The sequence below is a fragment of the Diorhabda carinulata genome, chromosome 10 (genome assembly GCF_026250575.1).
Source record: "Diorhabda carinulata isolate Delta chromosome 10, icDioCari1.1, whole genome shotgun sequence".
NCBI classification, from domain to species: Eukaryota; Metazoa; Arthropoda; class Insecta; order Coleoptera; family Chrysomelidae; genus Diorhabda; species Diorhabda carinulata.
Genome location: NC_079469.1, coordinates 16,623,193 through 16,644,704, shown reverse-complemented (window position 1 = coordinate 16,644,704; position 21,512 = coordinate 16,623,193). Strand labels below are relative to the sequence as shown.

Genomic DNA, 21,512 nt, shown 5'->3' with positions numbered 1-21,512 from the left:
AGTCTGATTTTAGTCTAAGTTTTGTTATATTGTTAATCGTGTATACTTCTGATTTTCTTGTGAAAGTTGTAATTAATAAAAGTGTTTTATAGAAAAGTTTCAAGAAAGGATTCGTATTTCGAGGAACAGATATACTATGTTATAATATGATCTTATTTGTCATTCTCCTTTCAAACCGCTCACCCATATTGGAATGAGAAATAAAAAAAAATAAATAAAGGAAATGTATTTATCAAAAATTAAAACAAATACTTTATTATTCAGTACATAATAAATGCTTGACGCGTTTTAAGATTTCGGAACACTCAGATTCAATAGTGTGATTTCCATCGATGAAAATCACTTCTGGGTCACACATATTCCTGTACGCCAAAATAACACTGAAACAAAAAATACTGAATAAATGTACAGCTGAAAATTTTGGACAAACTAAATAGAGAGAGATAAATGCTTTATTGTAAAAAAATTGTTATAATTTATCCATCTAATAGTGTATGCAAAAATCTCTAAGGTCACTGACTAGTTGTTTACGCAATGAACGTCTTTCACGCGGTATTATTGAAAAAGGAAGGAATGCATTGACTACGTGGTTTTTACCCAGAATACGCAGCAAAAAAAACATTTTGGAAAAAAATTTGACTTGGAGGTTTTTAAAATTACCGATTCTTTTAGTGCCTGAAATGTGTTAATATTATTTGATGTATACATCTTACTCACTTGTTTCTAAATTCCTCAGAAGAACTGAGCAAGTCTTCTTGTGGAGTAAACTCCTTTCTTCTAGAGATTCGCTGTAATCTAACGTTTTCATCAACATCCAAGAAAATTACTATGTCTGGTTTGAATAAATCTTCTGGCCAACAATACATTTTATCACCTTGTGGAGGCATTGAAAAATCTGGATTGTCATTAACTGCTTGAGCTATACCAAAAGCTGCTGTGGAATGCCAATATCTATAAAATGTTTAGTTTATAATTTTACCATCTCTGAACAACATGATATATAATAAGAGAGGCAAAAATAAAATTTTCCATGAAAATCGTAACAAGTTCAATATCTTGATGCAATGTAAGTGAAATTCAATGAAGATCTGTTGCAACTAAAGCATTCGAATAGCAGTAAACATTCTGGACAATTATTTATTAAATCTAATAAAGGGTGAATAAATAAAATAATAATTCATTATTTTCTCGTTTTAATCAAATGAATTTTATGTGAGTATAAAAAAGTATTACCAACATATTTCTTTTTTCATCAATTATTCCCTATACCTACAATTAATTGTATAGAGATATTTTGATTTTTTTGATTGTGTATATTTTTTTATTATGTATATAAATCTAATCAGTTGAAAATTAATTGTGAGTTGTGTGTGTGTGCACACCATCTTAAAGTAACAAATTAGCAAACAAAATATGCCATCAGGCCTGTATTCGTAGCTATTTTCGTTTCGAAGTATGCAAAATGGCTGCCGCAGCTCAATGTCGCGTCGCGGGACACAAGTAACAAAATGATTTTTGGATAACACATTATGGCCCCTGTCAGTGAAACCACTTTGTTTCAAAAGAAAAATAAAAAACTGGGAGAATTATCTCTGATACCTTTCAATTTACAAAGGGATTGGAAGAATTTTTTAACGGAGAGGGATTAAATAGCACATAGCTCATTTAAAATATGGACAGCCCGAAAAATCGGGTATTCTCTCATAATCATTAAGTGAAAATAAATACTGTGAAATTGTTAGAAAATGTATCCGATACTTTGGATGCACATCATACAATGTAATTGTGAATATCTGACATTTCACAAAATGCAAAATAGTCTCCATCAATTTCTCTTTGACACTTCGATAAAAACAATTTTTAATTAACTAATTACAGCCACTTCAAAAGAAACATAATAAAATACATCACAAAACTTACCTATCCATCACTACCGGCCTGTTTTTTAGAATTTTCTGTACTTCTAAACCTGCAATATAATTTCCCAAAGAGTAATAGGCGGCATTTAACTTTTTATTTCTATCACATATGATTCGAAGATGCTGTATACTTTTAGGTGGTGTTTGCCATTTTACACCATCAATTTTCTTAGCAAACTTGAAACTGACAGTAGATTTACCTACAAAAAATGTAATAACATAGAATATTCAATTTTACAAGGTCTGACATTTAATTAGAATAATGCTGAGCATTTTTGGTCTTCAATTATTTGGTGCTATTCAGTGTTAATTCTCGAGATTCGTTTGGTGGTCGTTAAGAAAACAAATTTCATCATACATAATGAAGCAATTGAGCGGTGTAGCATTACTTTCAGGGGGGGATTCTGGATTATACGATGACATGACATAGTATAGTACTAGAACTGGTCTCAGTTATTCTGGTTGGTGCCATTATATGCATAACTATACCAAAAAAATCAAAAACTGACTGGAGATATTCTTGACCAGAATACACACTGGAATAGACGATAGAAAATTAGAATACTTTCTCAAATATTCTATCATTGAACTGTGTTATTTCGGAAAAGTAGTTTATTTAACAATTTCTAGTAATTTAACCTAATGAATCATATGGAAATGATATATGACACATTTTACCTGAACCATCCAAACCTTCAAAGATAATTAAAGGATGTTTTTTAACTTCTCCACAAGCATCATTCTTCTCCTTTGAAATTTTAGTTGCTTCATAAATTTTTAACAATTCCTGAACTGCAGCAATTTCTTTGTTCTAAAATAGATAATAACATGATTATTTTCAAATGAACATCTTTATTATTCAGTACAATAAGTATTTTGTAATTGATTCTCAGAAAGATTTCAAATCAAGAATATTGATGATTCAACAGTATTCTGACTACCTCAAATATTCACTCAATATATATAGTAAACATTTTTAGTTTGATCTGTACAAAAAACTACTTACCTCAGGCAGTTCTAAAACGTTTAAAACAGATTCAACATTGTGGTGAATAACTGGTACCGAAGCAGTCATTTTTATGAGTTGATTTGGTACAAATACTTTACGAAAACTTGATGACAATGTCACCATTAGAGGCGTACAAATAGAATGGGAAGTCGGTGATTCACAAATAGTAGAATATAAAAGTTAAGTGTGCTGCAATCATAGAGATATCACAGATATTGGTAATATCTCTATGGATGTAATACTCAAGAGGTTTACTCTTGGTGGCTACACTCACAGATCTAGTTCAGGAGGTGTACATTTAAGCGCTCTTTATAGCAGAGCTAGAGTTAGTGTCGCTGGTCTTAGTAGCAGTGCAAGAGAACTAGTTCACTCAGTTCACTATACTGCTTGCACTGGGTCTAGAGTCAGTACAGCCAGTGCAGTGCAATAAGTGTAATCTAGAAACGGTGGCTCTACATTTCGTCATCGGATGAATCTAAAATATATTAAGTACTAAAGCGTTTCCCATTATTGTTAATAGTACAAGGCACACATAGACAAGGTACAATAGACAAATCAATTTTAATTCCATAGTGTACAAAACGATTGGATTGACAGGTGTATTTATGTTAACCTCACTTTCAAATAGTGGCGAATGTTTTAAAATATGGATATCGAAGATTCAATATTCAATAATGACTCTATTTTTATGAGAAGTCTTCTTGGTAAAAAAGTACAAATAAATACCGTGAATGAAAAGAGTTATATTGGTGTAGTGTACGTTATAGATCCTATTTTCAAAACTGTTGTTCTTCATACAGATTGGAAAAGTGCAAATGAACATGAGACAGTTATTATTCTGCATCACGCTATAAAATCTTTGGAGAAACTATCTGATGAAGTTGAAGAAAGCTATTTACTAGAACCAATTATATCAGTACCCCAAAGTGTTAACAAGAAGACTGTAGTGAAAAAATGGTTGAAAAAGATGATGATAGATGTAAAAGAAAGTGGAGATTATTTGAAAATAGATGATCATTTATTAATTGTTCCACCATATGGACCTGAAAATTGCATTTGTAATAATACTATTATTTTAGAAAAAATTCAAAAAATATTGCAATCACTGCCGGAAATAAAAGTTTAAGTGATAGTGGTATTTGTGAATCATCATAAATCTCATGAACTGTAACCTTATATTACAAGAAAGCTAGAAATGTATGAAACTAACTAACTATTCACAGAAAATAATATTGAATTTTATAATTGGTGATATACTTCCATAAACAAACAAAATAACTTTTAACTTTGATCAATTTGTGCACTACTCTGTATCTCTATGGCAGTATTATTAATAAAATTAAAGAGCTCCACGAATTATAAATTAATTTGACTAAAAATCTTTAGACTATTTGAAAAAAAGCAAAATATTATTTTTAAATGGTAACATGAAAAATCCTATGGCCGGTTTCCTCAGAAACACACCACTTTGGAAATCATGACACAATTGAGATTTTACTTTTCGGACTGTTAAAATGAAGATACATTGAAATATTGATTTTTTAAGAAAATATTTATTGTAGCTCAAATCACCGTAATGTGTGTTTTGAAAGGGATCTATAAATTGAAAATAATCACATCAAGCTTCAGTATGTTAACATAATCTGTTTTTAAATGCATTGACCATTATATACCCTTTTTGGGATTGTCATCACTGTTGTTCTGCCATGAACGGTCACACCTGCACAAATTAAACATCAAATCATTTCTAAATAGATCTATGATAGCAACAACATATAATAGATATTTTATATTGATATAAGGAGGTTTAAGTTTAGCTCGTATGAAAACGAGAGCCATTTTTTTCTCTTAATTTATTTGTGATTTATGTGTGAATATCCTGCAAACTGAATATTCTAAGGAGGGTGAATTAAAAAAAACTCGATATAGGGATATAAGTTATTGATATATTTTTTGTATAATATAAATATATAAATACAACTTTTATATAAAATATGAAAGAAGCAACAAAATAGAACAATAATATCAACAATGCTCCTACATTAATATCTTTAAAATTATAACAACTATTTTTTCCCAGGGGAAATTTGAATTAAAATGGAAACCTAACTGAAATCCCATAACAAGATCTTCTGTTAGTGAATAAGTAAAAAAGTTTAATGAAATTGGTTCAGTGAAAGATTTATCCAAATCAGGGCGTAGAAAAACTGAAAACAAATATTTAGATGTTTGTGTCCTGTTAGAAGACGATCCACACTTGAGTACTAGACAAATATCCAAACTTTTGCAAACATTCGCAATGAAAATTTTACGTGGTAATAAATTCCATCCATACCAAGTAACTATGGTTCAAGAGATGTCAGATGACGATTTTGATATACGTAAAGAGTTTGCAAGCCCTAATAATGGAAAAATGTTATAATCAAAACGATACAGTTTCTTTTTTTTTTCTAACTTACTGACACTAGACCTTGTTACGAGATTTGTATTAGCACATCAATTATTAAATAATATTCAAATTAAACCAGTTTATTCAATCGTAGCCATCTAAATGTACAATATTCATTCAACTTTGGTGCAGATACTGTAAATGTAGCTATAACTCCGAAATAAATAATCAGTATTTTTTAAACATTTCTAAAAACACAAAATATATAGGGTGACCCATTTGAAATAACAAAGTTCATTATATTTTCGGAAAAAGGAAAGATCTGACAACAATGTAAATACCACAATAATATCCGTAGTATCACAAGACCGTTGTGCACAAAAATTTATGAAAATTGTACCGTGTCCGAGATAATTGAGGCGTTCCATACATAAAACTCACTCTGTATACCTAATAGAAATTTATTTCATGTACAATAATACCCCGACTTACGCTACCCCGTTTTTTCATTTTGATTGCCGCCCGCAACGGCTCTCTCGCTCCGCCCTCTCAGTGTTCAGTTTGCGACAGGTTTAAACAGGTGTTCCACGTGGAATTCGACTTACACGGCAATCGCTCCGACCCACCTACCGCGTAAGTCCGGGGAATTACTGTATAGTAATTAATCATTTATTATAAAATCAGAATTGCTTTAATCCAACGTGATAAATAGCGAACATCATGACTAAACTAAAAAATTTTAATCAGAATTCATCTTTACCAAATCAAATTCTTTTGGAAAATCCAAAATAACATTTCAAAAATACGTAAATTGTGTTCAATTAAAGTTCAAATATATAGAAGACCGTACTACCCCGAGGTATCTACGCGAAGGAATTAAAGTTTGTCTACCGCTAAGATAATTGCTTCAAATTGTTTGGAGACTTTGTAGAAAAGTAATCTTTTGGTCTCTCTTTAATATTCAATTAAAAGGCGAATAGTTCTCTATAACCTTTGACATTATCTTGATAAAATACACTTTCCGAAAGTTCTTTCCAAATTATACACTTAAACATATTCAAATTTTTTGAAATAGGATATAAACCATTTTAAAAGAATTACTTGTCAATTGATTTATCGAGATGATGCTAATATAAGCTACACATAAATAGGACTAGTTGAATATCTTTGGTGTGATATTTTCTTAACAACTTATCAATGCCTACATCTGATTAGATAAGAACCCAATCTTTTTATGGAATTATCATTTTGGATTTGTGAAAATATTTCTTAACTTTTACCAAGCAGATAAACTAATATTAGTGCTAGAGTCTTTAGTTTTTAGATTTTCCACCGGAGATTTGTCTACGTGTGTTATTTGGTCGAATGTGTCTAAGAAAAATTCGATTTTTTCCAATAAGTTCGTTGCTACGTTTGCGAATTCTTCCCAGATTAAGTAATCTTGTGTAACGAAGACATTCATATCTTCCGTATGCTCTTCGATGCCGAATATCTTTTCTTCATCTAGAATCAGAAACACAAACCATTATTTGTTCGTTGAATGATATATTAATAATTATAGTTTCCTAGTTCCTTTTTGTAATACTTACCCAAGTGATCTGCTAACAAGACTAGTAATTTATGTATTTCCGAATCAGAAAAAAGCTCGTGTAGGTCAACTATGTCGATACAATAATTCCACAGTACTTGGCATATTAGATTTTCTAATGACCAATCGTTTCCACATTCCGTTGATAATATTTTGATCAGCTTAGCAACTCCTCCGCTGTCTTTGAATAAAGTTCTGGACCTGTTATCAGACATTAAGTTAACGAATACCCCTACAGTAGTTTTCAGTTGAGAACGAGCTCCTAAAAACAGATGTTGTGACATTCATAATCAGCATAAATCTCATTTGGTGTTCTTATCACAACGTCGTTTAAATATGGCAAGATTTGATGAAGAATCTTGAAATAACTAGAGAATATTATTCCGAAGAGTACAAAAGCGAATATGGAAATAGTTTAAGAAGGGAATCATTATATGTTTATTGCATCTACTTCAAATCACAAGCTTGTCCAAGTCATGAATGATGAGATTCTCAATATGGGGAGGCCCGATGGCGAAAATTATGAAGAATGCGTGTTGAAAACCACTACAGAACTTTATTAAGAAAAATACTATTGATGTTATGTCTATATTAAGTTAATTTGTAGATATTGATTCCAAAAAATATAACGAAAATATGCGAAATGAAGCAAGCTGCAGTCTACGACTGACAAGAAAAAGCGATGTTTTGTTTCTTCGAGTAAGAAAAAGTATATAAACTAGTTAATTAACGGAACGAAGAAGAATATTGCTATTCAGAAGTCCTCAGTCACATATTATCTTTGAAGCCATCATACGGGGCGGCCCATTAGTGTGTGGAAGTGCAATAACTTACTTAAGGTAAAATATACAAAAAAATTTTTAAACAAAAGCTGTTATATTTGCACAGATACACATTTCGAAAATAATGAGAAGTAACTAAACTTGTTTGGTAAATACATTTGGTAAAGGATGGCTAAAATGTCTGAACAGAGTAGACGTTTCGTTTGGGGTTTGGGATGTTTTTTAGATAAGCATTAATTCAGGAGATTTCAATTAGCAAAAACGTCATTTTTTTAAATGGAACATCCAGAATATTATTTCACCGTCTTATAAAACTATTTTATCCTTCAACTTATGTCTGGTGATGTACACTCTAAAATTGACTGTTTTTAAGAAAATCGCATTTTTAGTTTATGATTTAAAAATGTTCACCAAGTAAACACTGATGTGACGATTAAAAAACGAAAAAAAAAATGTGTATTCAGTGGAAAGTAACGTTATAGAAGAAACCTACTGTACAAATTCTATGATTGTAGTATTAGTAGTTTCGACTGTGCTAAGTTGAATCAATTAGTCAGTCTTCAGGTCTTTAATTAGAAAATTATATCTGTCCCTAGTGGATTTAACAAGGTATAAAATTTCAAGATCATTCATTTTATAAATTTGAAAATTATAGTTACCGCTGTCTAGTAATTCAATGAGGATTCCAAAAACTTCACTTTCTGTAATATATTTTCTGGTTATTTTAGATCTTGACAAGTTTCCTAAAATTCTCATTGTTTCAATTACACAATCTTTATTCCTCGATTTTGCGTACTCGGTTATAGCTAAAAAAAAATTATCATATATATTCAATTTTTACAAAACATGTCCTATCAATGCATTCTGAGGATTGAATTTCTAAAGAAATTTTGATGTTAAATACTGTATCTTGAATGACTAGTATTTCTTTCATTTCTGATATATGAATAAACTTTGGGACATCCACAGGCTTTAGTTTAGTTGCACTGTACGGCAAAGGACTTTTTCGAGAATTGAGAAAATGTTTCGTTTCTCAAGCTTATACTATGAGGGAACTAAGCAATAAGAGTTCAGGAATCAGCAACGACCAGCAATTCTAAGATAATTACAGATAATGTTCGACTGACTTTTCTATCTCAAAATTTAAGAAATAGAATTTTGGGTAATTATGTAGATTAAGATTAATTACACCCCTCAGATTTCGTTAAAATTAATTTTAGTATGTTATGGAAAAAATTATACAGAAAAATTTTATGTATATATGTAGGGCGCGGAAATCATCCCTTGATATAGTTTTTTAACTTTGAAGTTCCCGAAAAAGAAAAATAATTTATACATCATAGTTTAGCTTCGCATGTCTTCATTACCTAATGATGACATCTTGTATCATAAAATTTGCAGAGAATTTAGTCTAGTTTGTTTACATACGACTATCGTTAGTAAATCTATCAATATTCGTTTTTTTTATTCGTTTTTGACCATGAAATAGATAAAATTCTATGAATTTTTGTTTATTGATTGATATTCTATCAATATTCTTAGTTAAAATTAATGGTTGGGTTAGGTTAGGTTAGACGTGCGAAGCTAAACTATGATGTATAAATTATTTTTCTTTTTCTGGAACTTCAAAGTTGAAAAACTATATGAAGGGATGATTTCCGCGCCCTACATAAATACATCAAATTTTTCAGCATAACATAATAAAATTTTAACGAAATCGGAGGGGTGTAACCTAATCTAGATAATTACCGAATTTTGCTACATAAAAATTTTGAAAATTCACTTGTAATAATATACCTGGGCGACAAAGTTTGTAACCATTTTCTTGGGGGAAGATGTGTATTGCCCCTTATATTTTATAAATTTTTTCTCGCAATTGTCTTTTATTATCCACGTGAAAAAGTTTACATCGTGACGTAAACAGCAGGTGTATAGTAATGTCAGACGGAAACATTATTTACTTTTTGAATGTTATATGTGCTTATCAGATGATTCAGAGTTTTTAGACTATTTTTATACTGTTAAAAAAAATTCGTTACTATGAGATTTCGTTCTATTGTGATTTTTTTTTCAAATTTCAATTGATTACTGTTGGTAAATTCTTCTAATTGAAGATACGGATTTGTTGTCTTACCTTCGACTATATCAACTTGCTTGATATGAAATATATCAGCTTCCAAATCACTGGTATAATAATAAGATAAGTTGTTCAAAGTACTCAGTATTGATAAAACCAGGTCTTCGTTTTTCTTAAATGGATTACTTATAAGAACTTTGAGGATTTCTTCAATTAGTTGATTGCCATATTTTTCATTCAGTTGTCTTCCGATTTCTGGATTTATAACCATATTCGCTATTACTCTAATAATCTACAATAAAAAATTTTTATAAGTTACGGGTAGTTCTTATTTTGAAGATTATTATTATATATATAAAAAAAAAGAAATAGAAAGGCTATTTTTGCGATGATTTTGAACTAGCCGAGGTGCCGAATTAGCATTAGCAGTTCATTTCATTAAATGAAGTGGATAATCACTGCCACACACTATCGGGATAATTACAATTACAATTTTATGAATTATAGATGTAACCCTCAGATACTGTTGCAGACTTTCATATTCCATGCTTTTTTATTTCTCTCTCTCTGTCTTCTTCGTTGTTCTTCTTTGATCTTCATACAGTTTTTTATCTTTACCTGTTCTGGTCTGTAACATTTTCTGTTTGGCTCGTTTCCTTTTCTAAATTTCTTCTAAACATTTGGCATCGAACCATTAGTCCCTTTTTCCCTGCTTCATTTTCTGTGGTATTATTTTATTATCGCTTTCTGTATAATTTTCTTTAAATGTTACAATTTTTTTATTTAAAAATCCTGTATCTCACTAAAGAGCCATTAATGTTAATAAAATCAAACATAAATGTTAAATATTTGAAAGATTATTTTTTTTACAATTGAAATATAAATCAAACTTTACCTTAATCATAACGTCTTCGCTATTACTATTAAGTTCATCAGAGGTGTCTAGTTTCATCGAACAGTTTTTCAGTGTACGCTCCAAATATATTTTCCACAGATTAACAAGACTTTCTATAGAGTTTTCTTCGTGGAAAAACTAGAAAAATCAAATAAAAATTATGTCATGTTGCAGCATCAATAATGACGGACATATTTATGGCTGTAGCACAACGCCGACTGACGCCTGAATGTTGGAATGTGTAGTGCGAGAGCTTCGCCGTCGCCTACAGCGCATGCCCGTTATTGGAGGTTGAAAAAAAACGGCTTCCCTAAATCACTAAATTGTTTTTCATAAAATAATCAAAATAATTGTTATTGTTTGATAGAAGGAAAAATGTAAAGTAAATATATCTTCCATTTAATTGTATTTTTATAATAATGAATTGTTTTTACCTGTACTCGGGTATTATCAATTTTAGAAACTATATTTCCCAAAGTATAAGTTAAGCGGATTATGATTTCCTCATTGCCTGGATATTTATCGAACAAATTAATCAGAACTTTATATATATTTCTATACTCGATAATAACGTCACAACAGCACTCATTTGTAGAAATTATACTGCAAAATAGAAAACAATATCAAAATTTCCTCAAAAAATTTCCAAAATAGAAACAATATAATTGATTTTAATATCCTAATATCTTCATTTCTTTTTAAATATATAAACATGTTAAATTAGTAAAAAAGTTTAACAAAACCGGTTCAGTAAAATATTTAGCCAAATCAGGGCACAGAGAAACTGCATCAACTCAAAATAAATCTTTAGATGTCTGTATCCTGCTAGAAAATGATCCACACTTGAGTACTAGACAAATATCCAGGGAACTTGATATTTAGCAAAAATCCTCAATGAAAATTTTTCGTGTTAATAAATTCCATCCATACAAAGTGGAAAAACATCCTTGTATTTGGATAGTATAATGGTAGCTTTAGGCTATTTTCTGTGGGATCACTTACAAAACATCGTTTATAGAACAAAACCTGCCAATATTCCGGAATTGAAAAATAGGATTACCACAGAGATAAAAAGAATTGAGCTGTCGGGGATGTTGCAAAATGGTATGATAAATATCTATGAAAAAATCTGTTTATCTGAATCTATGATAAGTTAACTTGAAAGGTTTAAGTTTAGGTAATATGCATTACCTCATTGTCCGAGATATGTTTGCAACTATATCCAGATCAGAAGCGAATATTTCGAGGGTCAGGCAAAGTTGAGGTATAGTCCCACATTCGATAAACGAATCATACATACGTTCTTCGGATACTAAATTTCTTAGAGCACCGGTTAGTTGATATAAAGCGTGATGCGATTGATCTGGTATAACGCTTTTCTCTTCTTTCTAAAACAAAAATACAAATTAGGAAGTATTTCTCATGTACCATAGATATAGGAACTATTGTTATATATAATAAAAGTTCAATTATCCGACTTTCTTTATACAGGGTGATTGATTAGTGTTATTAAGTTCAATGCCTCCTTTGCCTTTTGAGATATCAATTTAAAAATTTGAGAGATTATAGCTATCATTAGTCATCACATTTTTGAATTATTCACAATCCAAATTGCTGTGTCATATCAAAGTTGTCACATTATATAATATGAACAAGAACACGAGAACAGAATGGTATACGAAACCAACTTGGTCCTCAAGATATTTGAAATTCAATTCGTGTCATCTTATGTCACCAAAAGATCAGTAATAATAAGTTTGGCTGATAGATCTATCCAACTATGAACTATTAGAGACTTAGCTATTCAAAAACTGCATTGAAATGGAATAATTGTCCTAATTTTTTTCCTAAAATATAAGTAATGATAGAAACTCTAAAAAGACAAAAAGGTCGATTGACATCAAGATTTTCAGAGGAGATGTAATTCAATATTCGTCGAGGTATTAGATTGGAAAGTAGTTGTTTTCTCCTTTAAAGAACGGTAGAATATATTTTCGAAGTATTAAATTTGTGTGATTTAGATTTTTTAGTTTTTAGTAACATAATAAGTTATCCAAAAAAAGTAATATTATATATCAAGTTCCATGTACTGATTGTGGCGCTGTCTACATTGGTTAGACATCTCAGTATTTAGAAAATAGGTCATAAATACGATAAAAAAAAATTTATTTACATTTTGATATTCATGAGGTAATCTATTATTATGGATGTGAGTAAGAAGTATTCAGTAGTCAAGTTCTCTCAGGATTGAAACCTTTTGGCATAAAAAGTAGAAAAATCTCATATAAAACTTAACAAGAATCGTTATAGGCGACTTTTAAAGAGGCAAGGCTTGTAATTACTATTATTTTCAATAATAAATATTCCATAAGTTTTTCAAAATTCACTTACTGTAACATTGATTATTTTCATGTGCAACACCATGAGCTGTAATATACCTAAGCTTAAAATTTTTTCCAATAACTTCTGATTCATTGTTAAGAATTTAACAGCTCCGTACCCATATACACAAGCTTCTGCATCATCAAGCGGACTTGATCTTCCAAGAGCATCAAGAAACAGCTCTGAAAAACATAAGTATTAACAAATACGGAATATTTATTCATTATTTTACCACAACTCTAAGTAAACCTTCAGTATTGATATCGTATATTTTTTTAATAATAAGTTTAACATTTTGCTATAGTTTTTAGGAAAAAACAATTTGGGATTGAGTTACCAAGGCGAACAGGGCAATTTTTTAACTAATAAACTAATAGTTAACCGTTTAAATTAACCGTTTTAACCGTTCCTCGAAGGTAAAAGCAATATCCCCTTTCTCTCTCGAGTTGATGAACTTACATCTTGTCCAATTTCATTTTATCACTGCGTTGGTCAAGGATGCTGGCAATTGTAGCACCTACTATTCGTAACCAGAATGCCGTAGAGTGAATATCTTTTATCAAATCAGTTATACATCCTTAATCCTGATAAAAGACTTAAAGGAAAGTCGAGATGTCAATTTAATCAATCTTTCAAGTATTATTAAAAAAACTAATTTTGAAACAGAAGAGACCTAAAATCAAGAAGATTTGGAAACATAAACATATCAAAGGGTCTAAGAAATAAGAAATTAAAGAAATCCAGAAATATTTATATGGAATTTAAGTTGCTTTTTAAGCATGAGAATTTGAATACGCAAAGTTGTGAAAAGTGTATAATGTATTTAAATACATGACCACCTCGAGGGCGCAATGTGTTACAATATTAGTTCTTTTGAAAATTATAGAGTACCCTACAAGCAGTTGATGTTAGTCAGAGCACGGTGAAAAATACTATCGTGCAACGCAAAAATATCTTCAAAATTGGTATGTATTATACCCTTAAGACGTTTACACTAAAAAGAATATTAAAATTATACGTAATAAAGGTCCTCGATAGCGCGAAATTAGTAAAAGAGTAAAACTTTAAGGAGTATAAGACCATCTTTTTACGTAGACTGGAACAATACTGAGGAAATGGTCGACCATTTATCTATGCGAACTGAACGTACATCAATTCTTCTAATATTCTTCAAAAATTTCGTTGTGATAACAGGAACGAAACGCTACAAAAATCACTGTGGAAGGGACATTTGTTAGCAATAGTTAATGCAAGTTGGAAAAATGGATAAAATATCTGATGATTTAGTAAATTATGAGTATGAAAACAGCGAAATTGATGATAGTTATTCAAATTAGAAATTAGACAAGTTTGAACGTGATTAATTTCTATTCCAAATATTGTTAAAAGAAGTATCGAGAGTTTTTTTGGAAAAAATAATAAATTATGATATAATGAATCATATTACCTAACAAATTTTTTTGGAAGAACAGATGATCATTTTTATCAATTTTCGCAACTTTAAAAATTAATTTACAAACACCACTCAAGTTGTTTCCTGTTACTTTTATCTGAAATAAAATAAAATATTTATTATTATTCGACCGATTCTTTTCAAATTAGACATTAATATATAATGAATAATATATTTGTAAAGGATGGATTCTATATTATCTATTATAACAAATGAATAGAATAGAACATGTAGTATACCGTAGTTTTTAATGATATAGCACAGCATTCTGGAACACCCTGTGAAATTGTAAATCATTTTAAAAAGTGAAGACTAAGGATTGCTGTGATCCCTCAAATTTGTAAATTAATATATGGAAGGACAAATGAGGCGCTGAACTTTATCATACTTATCAATCACCACGGTGAAGATGAATATGTCAAGAATCCACCCTTTTGCTCCGTCAAATAGCGAATTGTTTTATTGTTTAAATTCAATGACTTATTTACTTACAGCTAGAATAATCTTTGCGATAGAAATTAATATGTGTTCATTTCTTGACTCTACAAATCTGTACAAACATTTTAAAATTCTTATTTTTGTATTAGAAGCCACCTTTTGATTGATCATGTTTTCCATATCCATGCAATCGTATAACTCTCCCAATAACTTGATGATACGTTCTTCTCCACATTTTTTCTCGTTTTCAGAATTTAGTTCTAAGAGGACATCTTCAAAGGTTTTTTCTTTTTTATTATCCACTACAAAAAATATATTGAGAAAGGAATGGCAACTTACAGTTTAATGCCGTTCGTATTAAAAATATAAAATAAATATGAACGATGATACACAATGTATCTAATCATTTTTTGAGTCCAAAGCTTTCGTAAATGATCTACTGGTAATCCTGGTGGTGATAATCTCACGAAAATATGAAAATGTGATCCAAAAGGAGAGTTATGCTTATATTTATTAAAAAAGATATTTATTCCACGAGGAACCTCTTCATCAATGAAATAACGAGCCGGATATATGGTACAGTAAACTCCCGTTAAATTCAGTTATGGTAAAAAAGGCGAAAAAAACCCGTGAAAGGTTACAATTATGTTTTATTGGAAGCAAAAACATATAATAATCACAATTACAGACCTGTAAGCAAATGGAAACAAATTATTTCTCAAAAAAGTCTTTGATCGTCTTCTTTGATAACCTTTTCCCTCACTTGGACAATGCAATGTAGCGCAACGTAGTTATTTCGTCCATATTGTCATCTTCACTGTCCTTAGCACCGGTTACCATATCGATGATTCCCTCGTCGGTAATCTCCATCTGAAAATCTTGATTGCACCTGTCTTCGCAATTGATTAGTTGATTAGTCAGTTGATTAGAGTAACTCATTGGTTGGTTCGACTAGTTCAATCACGTTCTTGGGTTTTGCCGCTTTCTGCATTTGGCATTTCTATGCCAAATAAATTTTTCCACGACTTTTGAACGATGGTTGTTTTTATCTCATCTCGCGCTGATGAAATCCAGTACGACACATCTTGTGACTTGTTTAAGGCATCTTTAACAGTCATTCCTTCGTCTTACTTCAAAATCAACATTTGGAAAAGCCTTAGCCGGTAGACCTCTTCATCCCTTCTAGAACCCCTTGGTCTAGAGGTTGTATAAGCGAGGTTACATTAGGGGGTAGAAACATTGGTTTAATATCATCACTGCACAGTTCTTGGGTATCAGGGTGGGATGGCTAATTATTCAATAGTAGAACAGCTTCCTGGGAAGCATCTTCCGTTGTAAAACCAGTCACTAAATTTCGGGACATCCATCCATGCACTCCTTTGGTTGCGGTACATGGTTGGCAGGCAGTCGAATTTAAAATTTTCAAAGGCTCTAGGATTTTTCCATTAAGCAGCGATCTTAGCTTCAATAAGCCAGAAGCATTAGCTGTAGCTAGTATCGTTACCATCTCTTTGCTTCTTTTAAATACAGGAGGAGTCCTCTCGGATTTTGCTGTATTTAAAACATCCATAGAGGAATCGAATGAAGTCTAAACGCTCTAAAAAACATGATTCTTCTTTCTGTGAAACATCGTGACTTCCCGTAGATGTCTCGCTATTAAGACCTTTATTTATGTTTGTTATTTTTGAACGACAGGCTCGGTTTACCGAGATTCGGATAACCCGGACCTTACTGTAGTAGATAAAATTATAGCTCGGTAACAAGATACTATAAAGATCTAGATATAACGATATTTAAAAAAATCATTGTAACCAATTTATGAAACTCCTGAAAAAGATGACTAATAATAAAAAATTATCAATTACCCTTCAAATAATTGGAGTTATGTAATTGACTTGTAAAATAACCTGTGTTGAGAAACAGCGTTTGAGAGTTTTCAATAATTTGTTTATTGTCAAAAATTTTTTCCAAATTTTGTGGACCCAAAAGTAGACATTGTGAGAGATTTCTCTTATGTAAGGACGGTTTTCCGAACACACGATCAGAATCATTCGAATCCGTACGTTCTTGTGGTGAGCTAAATGCTTTACGACCTTCGTTTTTTTGAGACTCCGTTTGATATTCGTTTTCTTCCGGAACTGAAAATGAAAATAGAATTATTTTTGAACGAAACTAGTTCCTAATTATCATTTATTGAACTAAATTATATCCGGAAACATAACCAATAATTTCTTATTGATAATAATATCGGTTGAAAACAAAACCTCGTCAGAAGCAAAAAGGAAGAAACTATAAAATAGTTAAATATTGGTGCATATGAAATTCCAAGAATCCATTTTTACGGTTATGCCTTCTTTGTTTAAAACTATTTTAAAACGAAGGGATGAGGCCTAAAAAAATTATACCTTATACAGCGTAGTGCAGTTTACATTTGGTTCGTAGTGGTTAATAATATTTCGTGTCATCTAAAGTTTTTCCAATATATTATTAAAATTATACCAAAAACAACAAAATCTCAATATTTACTCACGGTTGTCTAGTGAAGTATTCTTGAAGATTTTTCTTTTCGGTAATGGTTTACAATTATCCAAAGAAGGTAGTTTGATTTTATGCAAAGAATCCTTTACAGCAATATTAAATATTTGATCGTTTATTTCAGATACTGAGTTTGATCGCATATGATTGACGACCTTGTTTGGATTTTTTGGTGGAGTTATGAGCGTCCTGGATGTTATCAAGTTCGGAGTTAACAGGCTCGTGCTATCCGGAGGTGTCGTGGGTAGATCAGTTTCATTTTGTAAATACTGGAGACTGAAATTTTTTCAATAAATTTTCAAATATTTTCATTACAAGAACCGTTAAAACAATTCGATATAGATAGGAGCTGATTTTAAATAACCTGTGACTAATTGTCTCTTATGCTTTTTGAAAATAATAATAATAGATAATATATCTAAAATTGAAACGTGAGATCACCCGATTGCTTTTATTGTGATAGATCGCCTATATGTTAACTAATTATTTTTTTCCAGTTGCAAGAATAATGGAGGTGTTCCATATATTGCAAATTGCAAAAACTCTGGCTAAATACACATAATAATGGAAGTAAACTAAATGCTAAATGAACTAATCAAAATCACAAAAAAATTCAACGATGAAATACGAATGTGATTATATTATAGATTGAAAATATAAACATATCAAAAATGTATCCGATTAAATTTAATTTGAGAAAGTTCTTCCCAGTCCTCTATAATTTAATTAAAAACAAATCAAATTATCACAAAGCTACCACAAGTTTTAAAAAAACGAAATTAACCTTCAAATTTAACACATAGATTAAGGATATACATATATTGATATTTATTGAATTTATTCGGAGAAAAAAGGGAAAAAACGTAATTCAAATATAATACAATTATGCATTTAAACATCTCAATTGAAGATAATAATATATCAATAAATAAATTTACACTTACCTGAACGAACTTGGAGGACGATTTGATTTAATTTTATTTCCGAAGAGCAACCTTTCTTTATCTCGTGGCGTATATGGTCTTTCAGTTTGTAGAGGTTTAATAGAAGGCTGAGCAAAATTTTTTTCGGCCATTTGAGATTCTGAAAAGTTAATACGTTAAATCATTGCGAAGCTCAACAGTAAAATGAGGGAATACAAAGAATGTTATGCGTTATGAGTAAGTGCGAAAAAAAAAAACGGTTTCTTTAAATACAGGCGTTATATTTTCCAGATGAATACTGATGCAAAAGTGACAATTCGTTGTTCCAACACAGACGTGTTAATAATTATGTCAGCCAATCTGGTTGATAGATCAGAAAGATCAGAAAAGTTCGTGTTGGGAAAATCAGAGATTGATAAATAATGCTGAATTTTATGAAGCCATGTGAATTGCTTTGAAAGCAGCACTTCCAGTATTTCACGCATCCACGGTTTGACGGATATTTGAAAAAAGAATGGTCATAATTCACTCCATTATTATTATTACATTACATTTACTATTAAATCAAGAAATTACTGTAAATTTCTTAACTTTTTACTCCTTACAAATTTTTATATGCTTTTCTTGATAATTCGTCTAAATTTCAGGTCACTTTTAATAGCAAATTTAATATCCATTTTTTGAAACTGATTTTCAATCAAAATAGCCTTAAAATGAAGACGATTTATTAGAAGAAATTAATGTATATAATTCTGGATAAATTATATCTTTCCATATCTATAACTGAATCTTAAAAAAATTACTGTTAATAATTTTGTCAATTATTATGACTAAATTAGTTTCATACAAATTAATCATTTCACCTCTAATAGCAACTCTAGCTTCGTTGATGATTTCAGCACTGGTCTTTCTCTGGGGAGGCTCATAAAATGGAGAAGAAACCTTGCTTGACCCTTGAAATTTCATAATATCTTTCTCATTTCTCCCGATTTTCCATTCCATGGTTTTAATCACTTGTCAATTAAACAGCAGTTTGAGAAAATCACTGTCATATTTTTCTTTGTACCGAATTACGTTCTAAATAAATATAAATATGGATCGAAAAATGTGTTTCTCCTGGAACACACCAGTCTACTAGTGAGAATGAGGATAACAATAAAAATATTGATTATTTCGGAGAAAGCGCCTTGTATGCATACAAACAAGATCGATAGTCCAGAATATGGGGAAAAAATAATGTATTCAAATTTTAATTTGAGTCATTGACATTTATTTCGCTATATTTAAATTATTATTACAATTTTACTAATTATAGCTAATATAACTATTTAAAAATTTTTTTATTTTGCTTTTGATAGGATCTAATTTCTTGAGTTTTGTCCTGAAAAATATTTTAATTCTAAGATGCGAGGTAAAATATAAGAACATTGAATGATATCAATGCAAAGTTGCATGAATATTATCCCGAAAGTTTTCAATCTCAAGGAATTATGTGTGAATGGTTTTCTGCTTTGAAAAGTCACCATCTTCGTATGTAAGATTGCTAACGAAAAAATATTTCATATTCAACACTTGCAATATTTTGCATTATAGAAAAAAAAATGAAAAAAGCGATCTGCAAAATAAATTCAATGATTGTTGATGAAAATGATTAAAACCCAAGTATTTTTAAGGACGTTAGTATCAATAACCAAAAATGTATTGATTGCCCTTGACGACGGGTCGTGAGTCAAGTTACTACCCTTTCCATATAAAACGTGTACCTCATTTACTTAAAAATCACCCTATATTCATTAAGTTTCAACTATAAACATAGAAAATACCTTTAGTTTTTCATTAACAACTCAACAATGATTCTTATTAAAAATCTTTATTTTCAAAATATACTCAATATTAAAAAAAAAACGATTTATAACATTAACTTCCATAACAGTTTATAAATTTGAACCAAAGACATAAAATCTTTCATATATTTATTAGCTGCGAAATGAGACCCTTGTACAAGAAATTTTGTTCCGATGATCCATATCTTTGGAACTTAATTGATTAAAAAGTTTTGTTCTCAGTTATATTTAAATCTGACGAAGATCATATGAACATTGCATACTAAACAATTATGTTACAGTAAGTTTAATCATTATAATTATTATCAAAACAATAAAACACTGAAAACTTCAATTCACGCGCGTTCAATTCACCACTGTGAATGGATACATACTTAATAATTCAAACAATTGGTTAGTAGGTTAATATCTCTGCCCTAAATTTTATACCTCAGGGCCGACTTCAGAAGAGATAAATAGAAGTAATAAGATTGATAAAAATGATTTATAATAAAAAATAAGATAGCTCTTCAGAATGATGTTCATATATTTGGTAAAAACTACGTAGTACGGTCCATGAGTTCTGAGCCTAACATAGAAAGAAAGGTTATAAATTAAAAAGAAAACTGTGATGATTTTTCAATGTAGGTATTCTTCCCTCATTTCCACACACTTTTCAGAACGTCTGACTAAAGCTTCTATGTAATTAAGGACAAACTTTTCCTATACGGCCTATTTAATTTCTTCATCATTTCCAAATCTTTTACTCCTTAACCCGGCCTTCAGCATTGCGAATTAAAATAGTCGGACGGGGCCAGATCAGAGCTCTCTGTTGCGGGGTTCAATATCTGTCAAACTCAAATTTAATACTATTTATAGGAAATTACGTTACCCCTAGATTTATTAATATATTTAACAACATTCAGGCTGCTTCTAATTAAATTTTTTTGCGCTACTTTTTATATCGATGTTACCCTTAAATATACATTCTACTTAACTGAAAAATTAGGATATATTTCTCTTTTCTTCTTAACATTCCTTAAATATTGCCTTTTCTAACAAATAATTTGATCTTGCTCTATAAACATAGGTTTTCTATTGTTCTTTTAAACTAAAAACCTAATTCAAGTAAAGTTTTCCGCAATATGTCTTTTTATTATTTGGTAAAGTAGAAATTAGAAAAAAGTTCAGTTCCCATCTTGTTGTGTGAACCTTATAATTTTTCAATAGTGGCAGAAAGAGCAAATAACGGTAGGTTTAATGTCAGGAATCAAAATAAAATAAAGAAAATCAAATATT

The 21,512-nt window shown here is 30.3% G+C and overlaps 3 protein-coding genes across 3 annotated transcripts; 1 reads left to right on the top strand and 2 right to left on the bottom strand.

The window, feature by feature from the left end:
• Window positions 1–208: 208 nt before the first annotated feature.
• LOC130898866 (UMP-CMP kinase 2, mitochondrial-like) lies at window positions 209–3,215 on the bottom strand. Its single transcript, XM_057808433.1, has 5 exons — window positions 2,926–3,215; window positions 2,598–2,730; window positions 1,921–2,119; window positions 718–951; window positions 209–380 (listed from the first exon to the last, which is right to left on the bottom strand). Exons 1-5 carry the CDS (start codon window positions 3,049–3,051, stop codon window positions 257–259), a joined length of 816 nt encoding a protein of 271 aa, XP_057664416.1. The 5' UTR covers window positions 3,052–3,215; the 3' UTR covers window positions 209–256.
• A 148-nt stretch (window positions 3,216–3,363) lies between these two features.
• Window positions 3,364–4,280, top strand: LOC130898865 (gem-associated protein 6-like). Its single transcript, XM_057808432.1, has one exon. The coding sequence runs from the start codon at window positions 3,575–3,577 to the stop codon at window positions 4,052–4,054; it is 480 nt and encodes a 159-aa protein (XP_057664415.1). The 5' UTR covers window positions 3,364–3,574; the 3' UTR covers window positions 4,055–4,280.
• Window positions 4,281–4,854: 574 nt separating this feature from the next.
• On the bottom strand, window positions 4,855–19,526 carry LOC130898864 (armadillo repeat-containing protein 2). The gene is made up of 14 exons (XM_057808431.1): window positions 19,254–19,526; window positions 18,412–18,550; window positions 17,463–17,743; window positions 16,798–17,070; window positions 14,987–15,234; window positions 14,489–14,591; window positions 13,051–13,223; window positions 11,851–12,047; window positions 11,094–11,262; window positions 10,660–10,797; window positions 9,822–10,056; window positions 8,347–8,493; window positions 6,907–7,167; window positions 4,855–6,820 (listed from the first exon to the last, which is right to left on the bottom strand). Exons 1-14 carry the CDS (start codon window positions 19,390–19,392, stop codon window positions 6,594–6,596), a joined length of 2,730 nt encoding a protein of 909 aa, XP_057664414.1. The 5' UTR covers window positions 19,393–19,526; the 3' UTR covers window positions 4,855–6,593.
• Window positions 19,527–21,512: the final 1,986 nt, after the last annotated feature.

Bases quoted from the DNA above. Each gene is read 5' to 3' on its own strand.
- LOC130898866 (XM_057808433.1), bottom strand. From the start codon at position 3,051: ATGGTGACATTGTCATCAAGTTTTCGTAAAGTATTTGTACCAAATCAA. The intron at 2,120-2,597 runs GTAAAATGTGTC...CATTTTTTGTAG, and splicing joins TGAAGGTTTGGATGGTTCAG to GTAAATCTACTGTCAGTTTC. The intron at 952-1,920 runs GTAAGTTTTGTG...AACATTTTATAG, and splicing joins AGGCCGGTAGTGATGGATAG to ATATTGGCATTCCACAGCAG.
- LOC130898864 (XM_057808431.1), bottom strand. From the start codon at position 19,392: ATGGAATGGAAAATCGGGAGAAATGAGAAAGATATTATGAAATTTCAA. The intron at 13,224-14,488 runs GTAATATGATTC...TATGTTTTTCAG, and splicing joins CTTCCAAAAAAATTTGTTAG to AGCTGTTTCTTGATGCTCTT. The intron at 6,821-6,906 runs GTAAGTATTACA...TTCTGATTCTAG, and splicing joins CTTGTTAGCAGATCACTTGG to ATGAAGAAAAGATATTCGGC.
- LOC130898865 (XM_057808432.1), top strand. From the start codon at position 3,575: ATGGATATCGAAGATTCAATATTCAATAATGACTCTATTTTTATGAGA.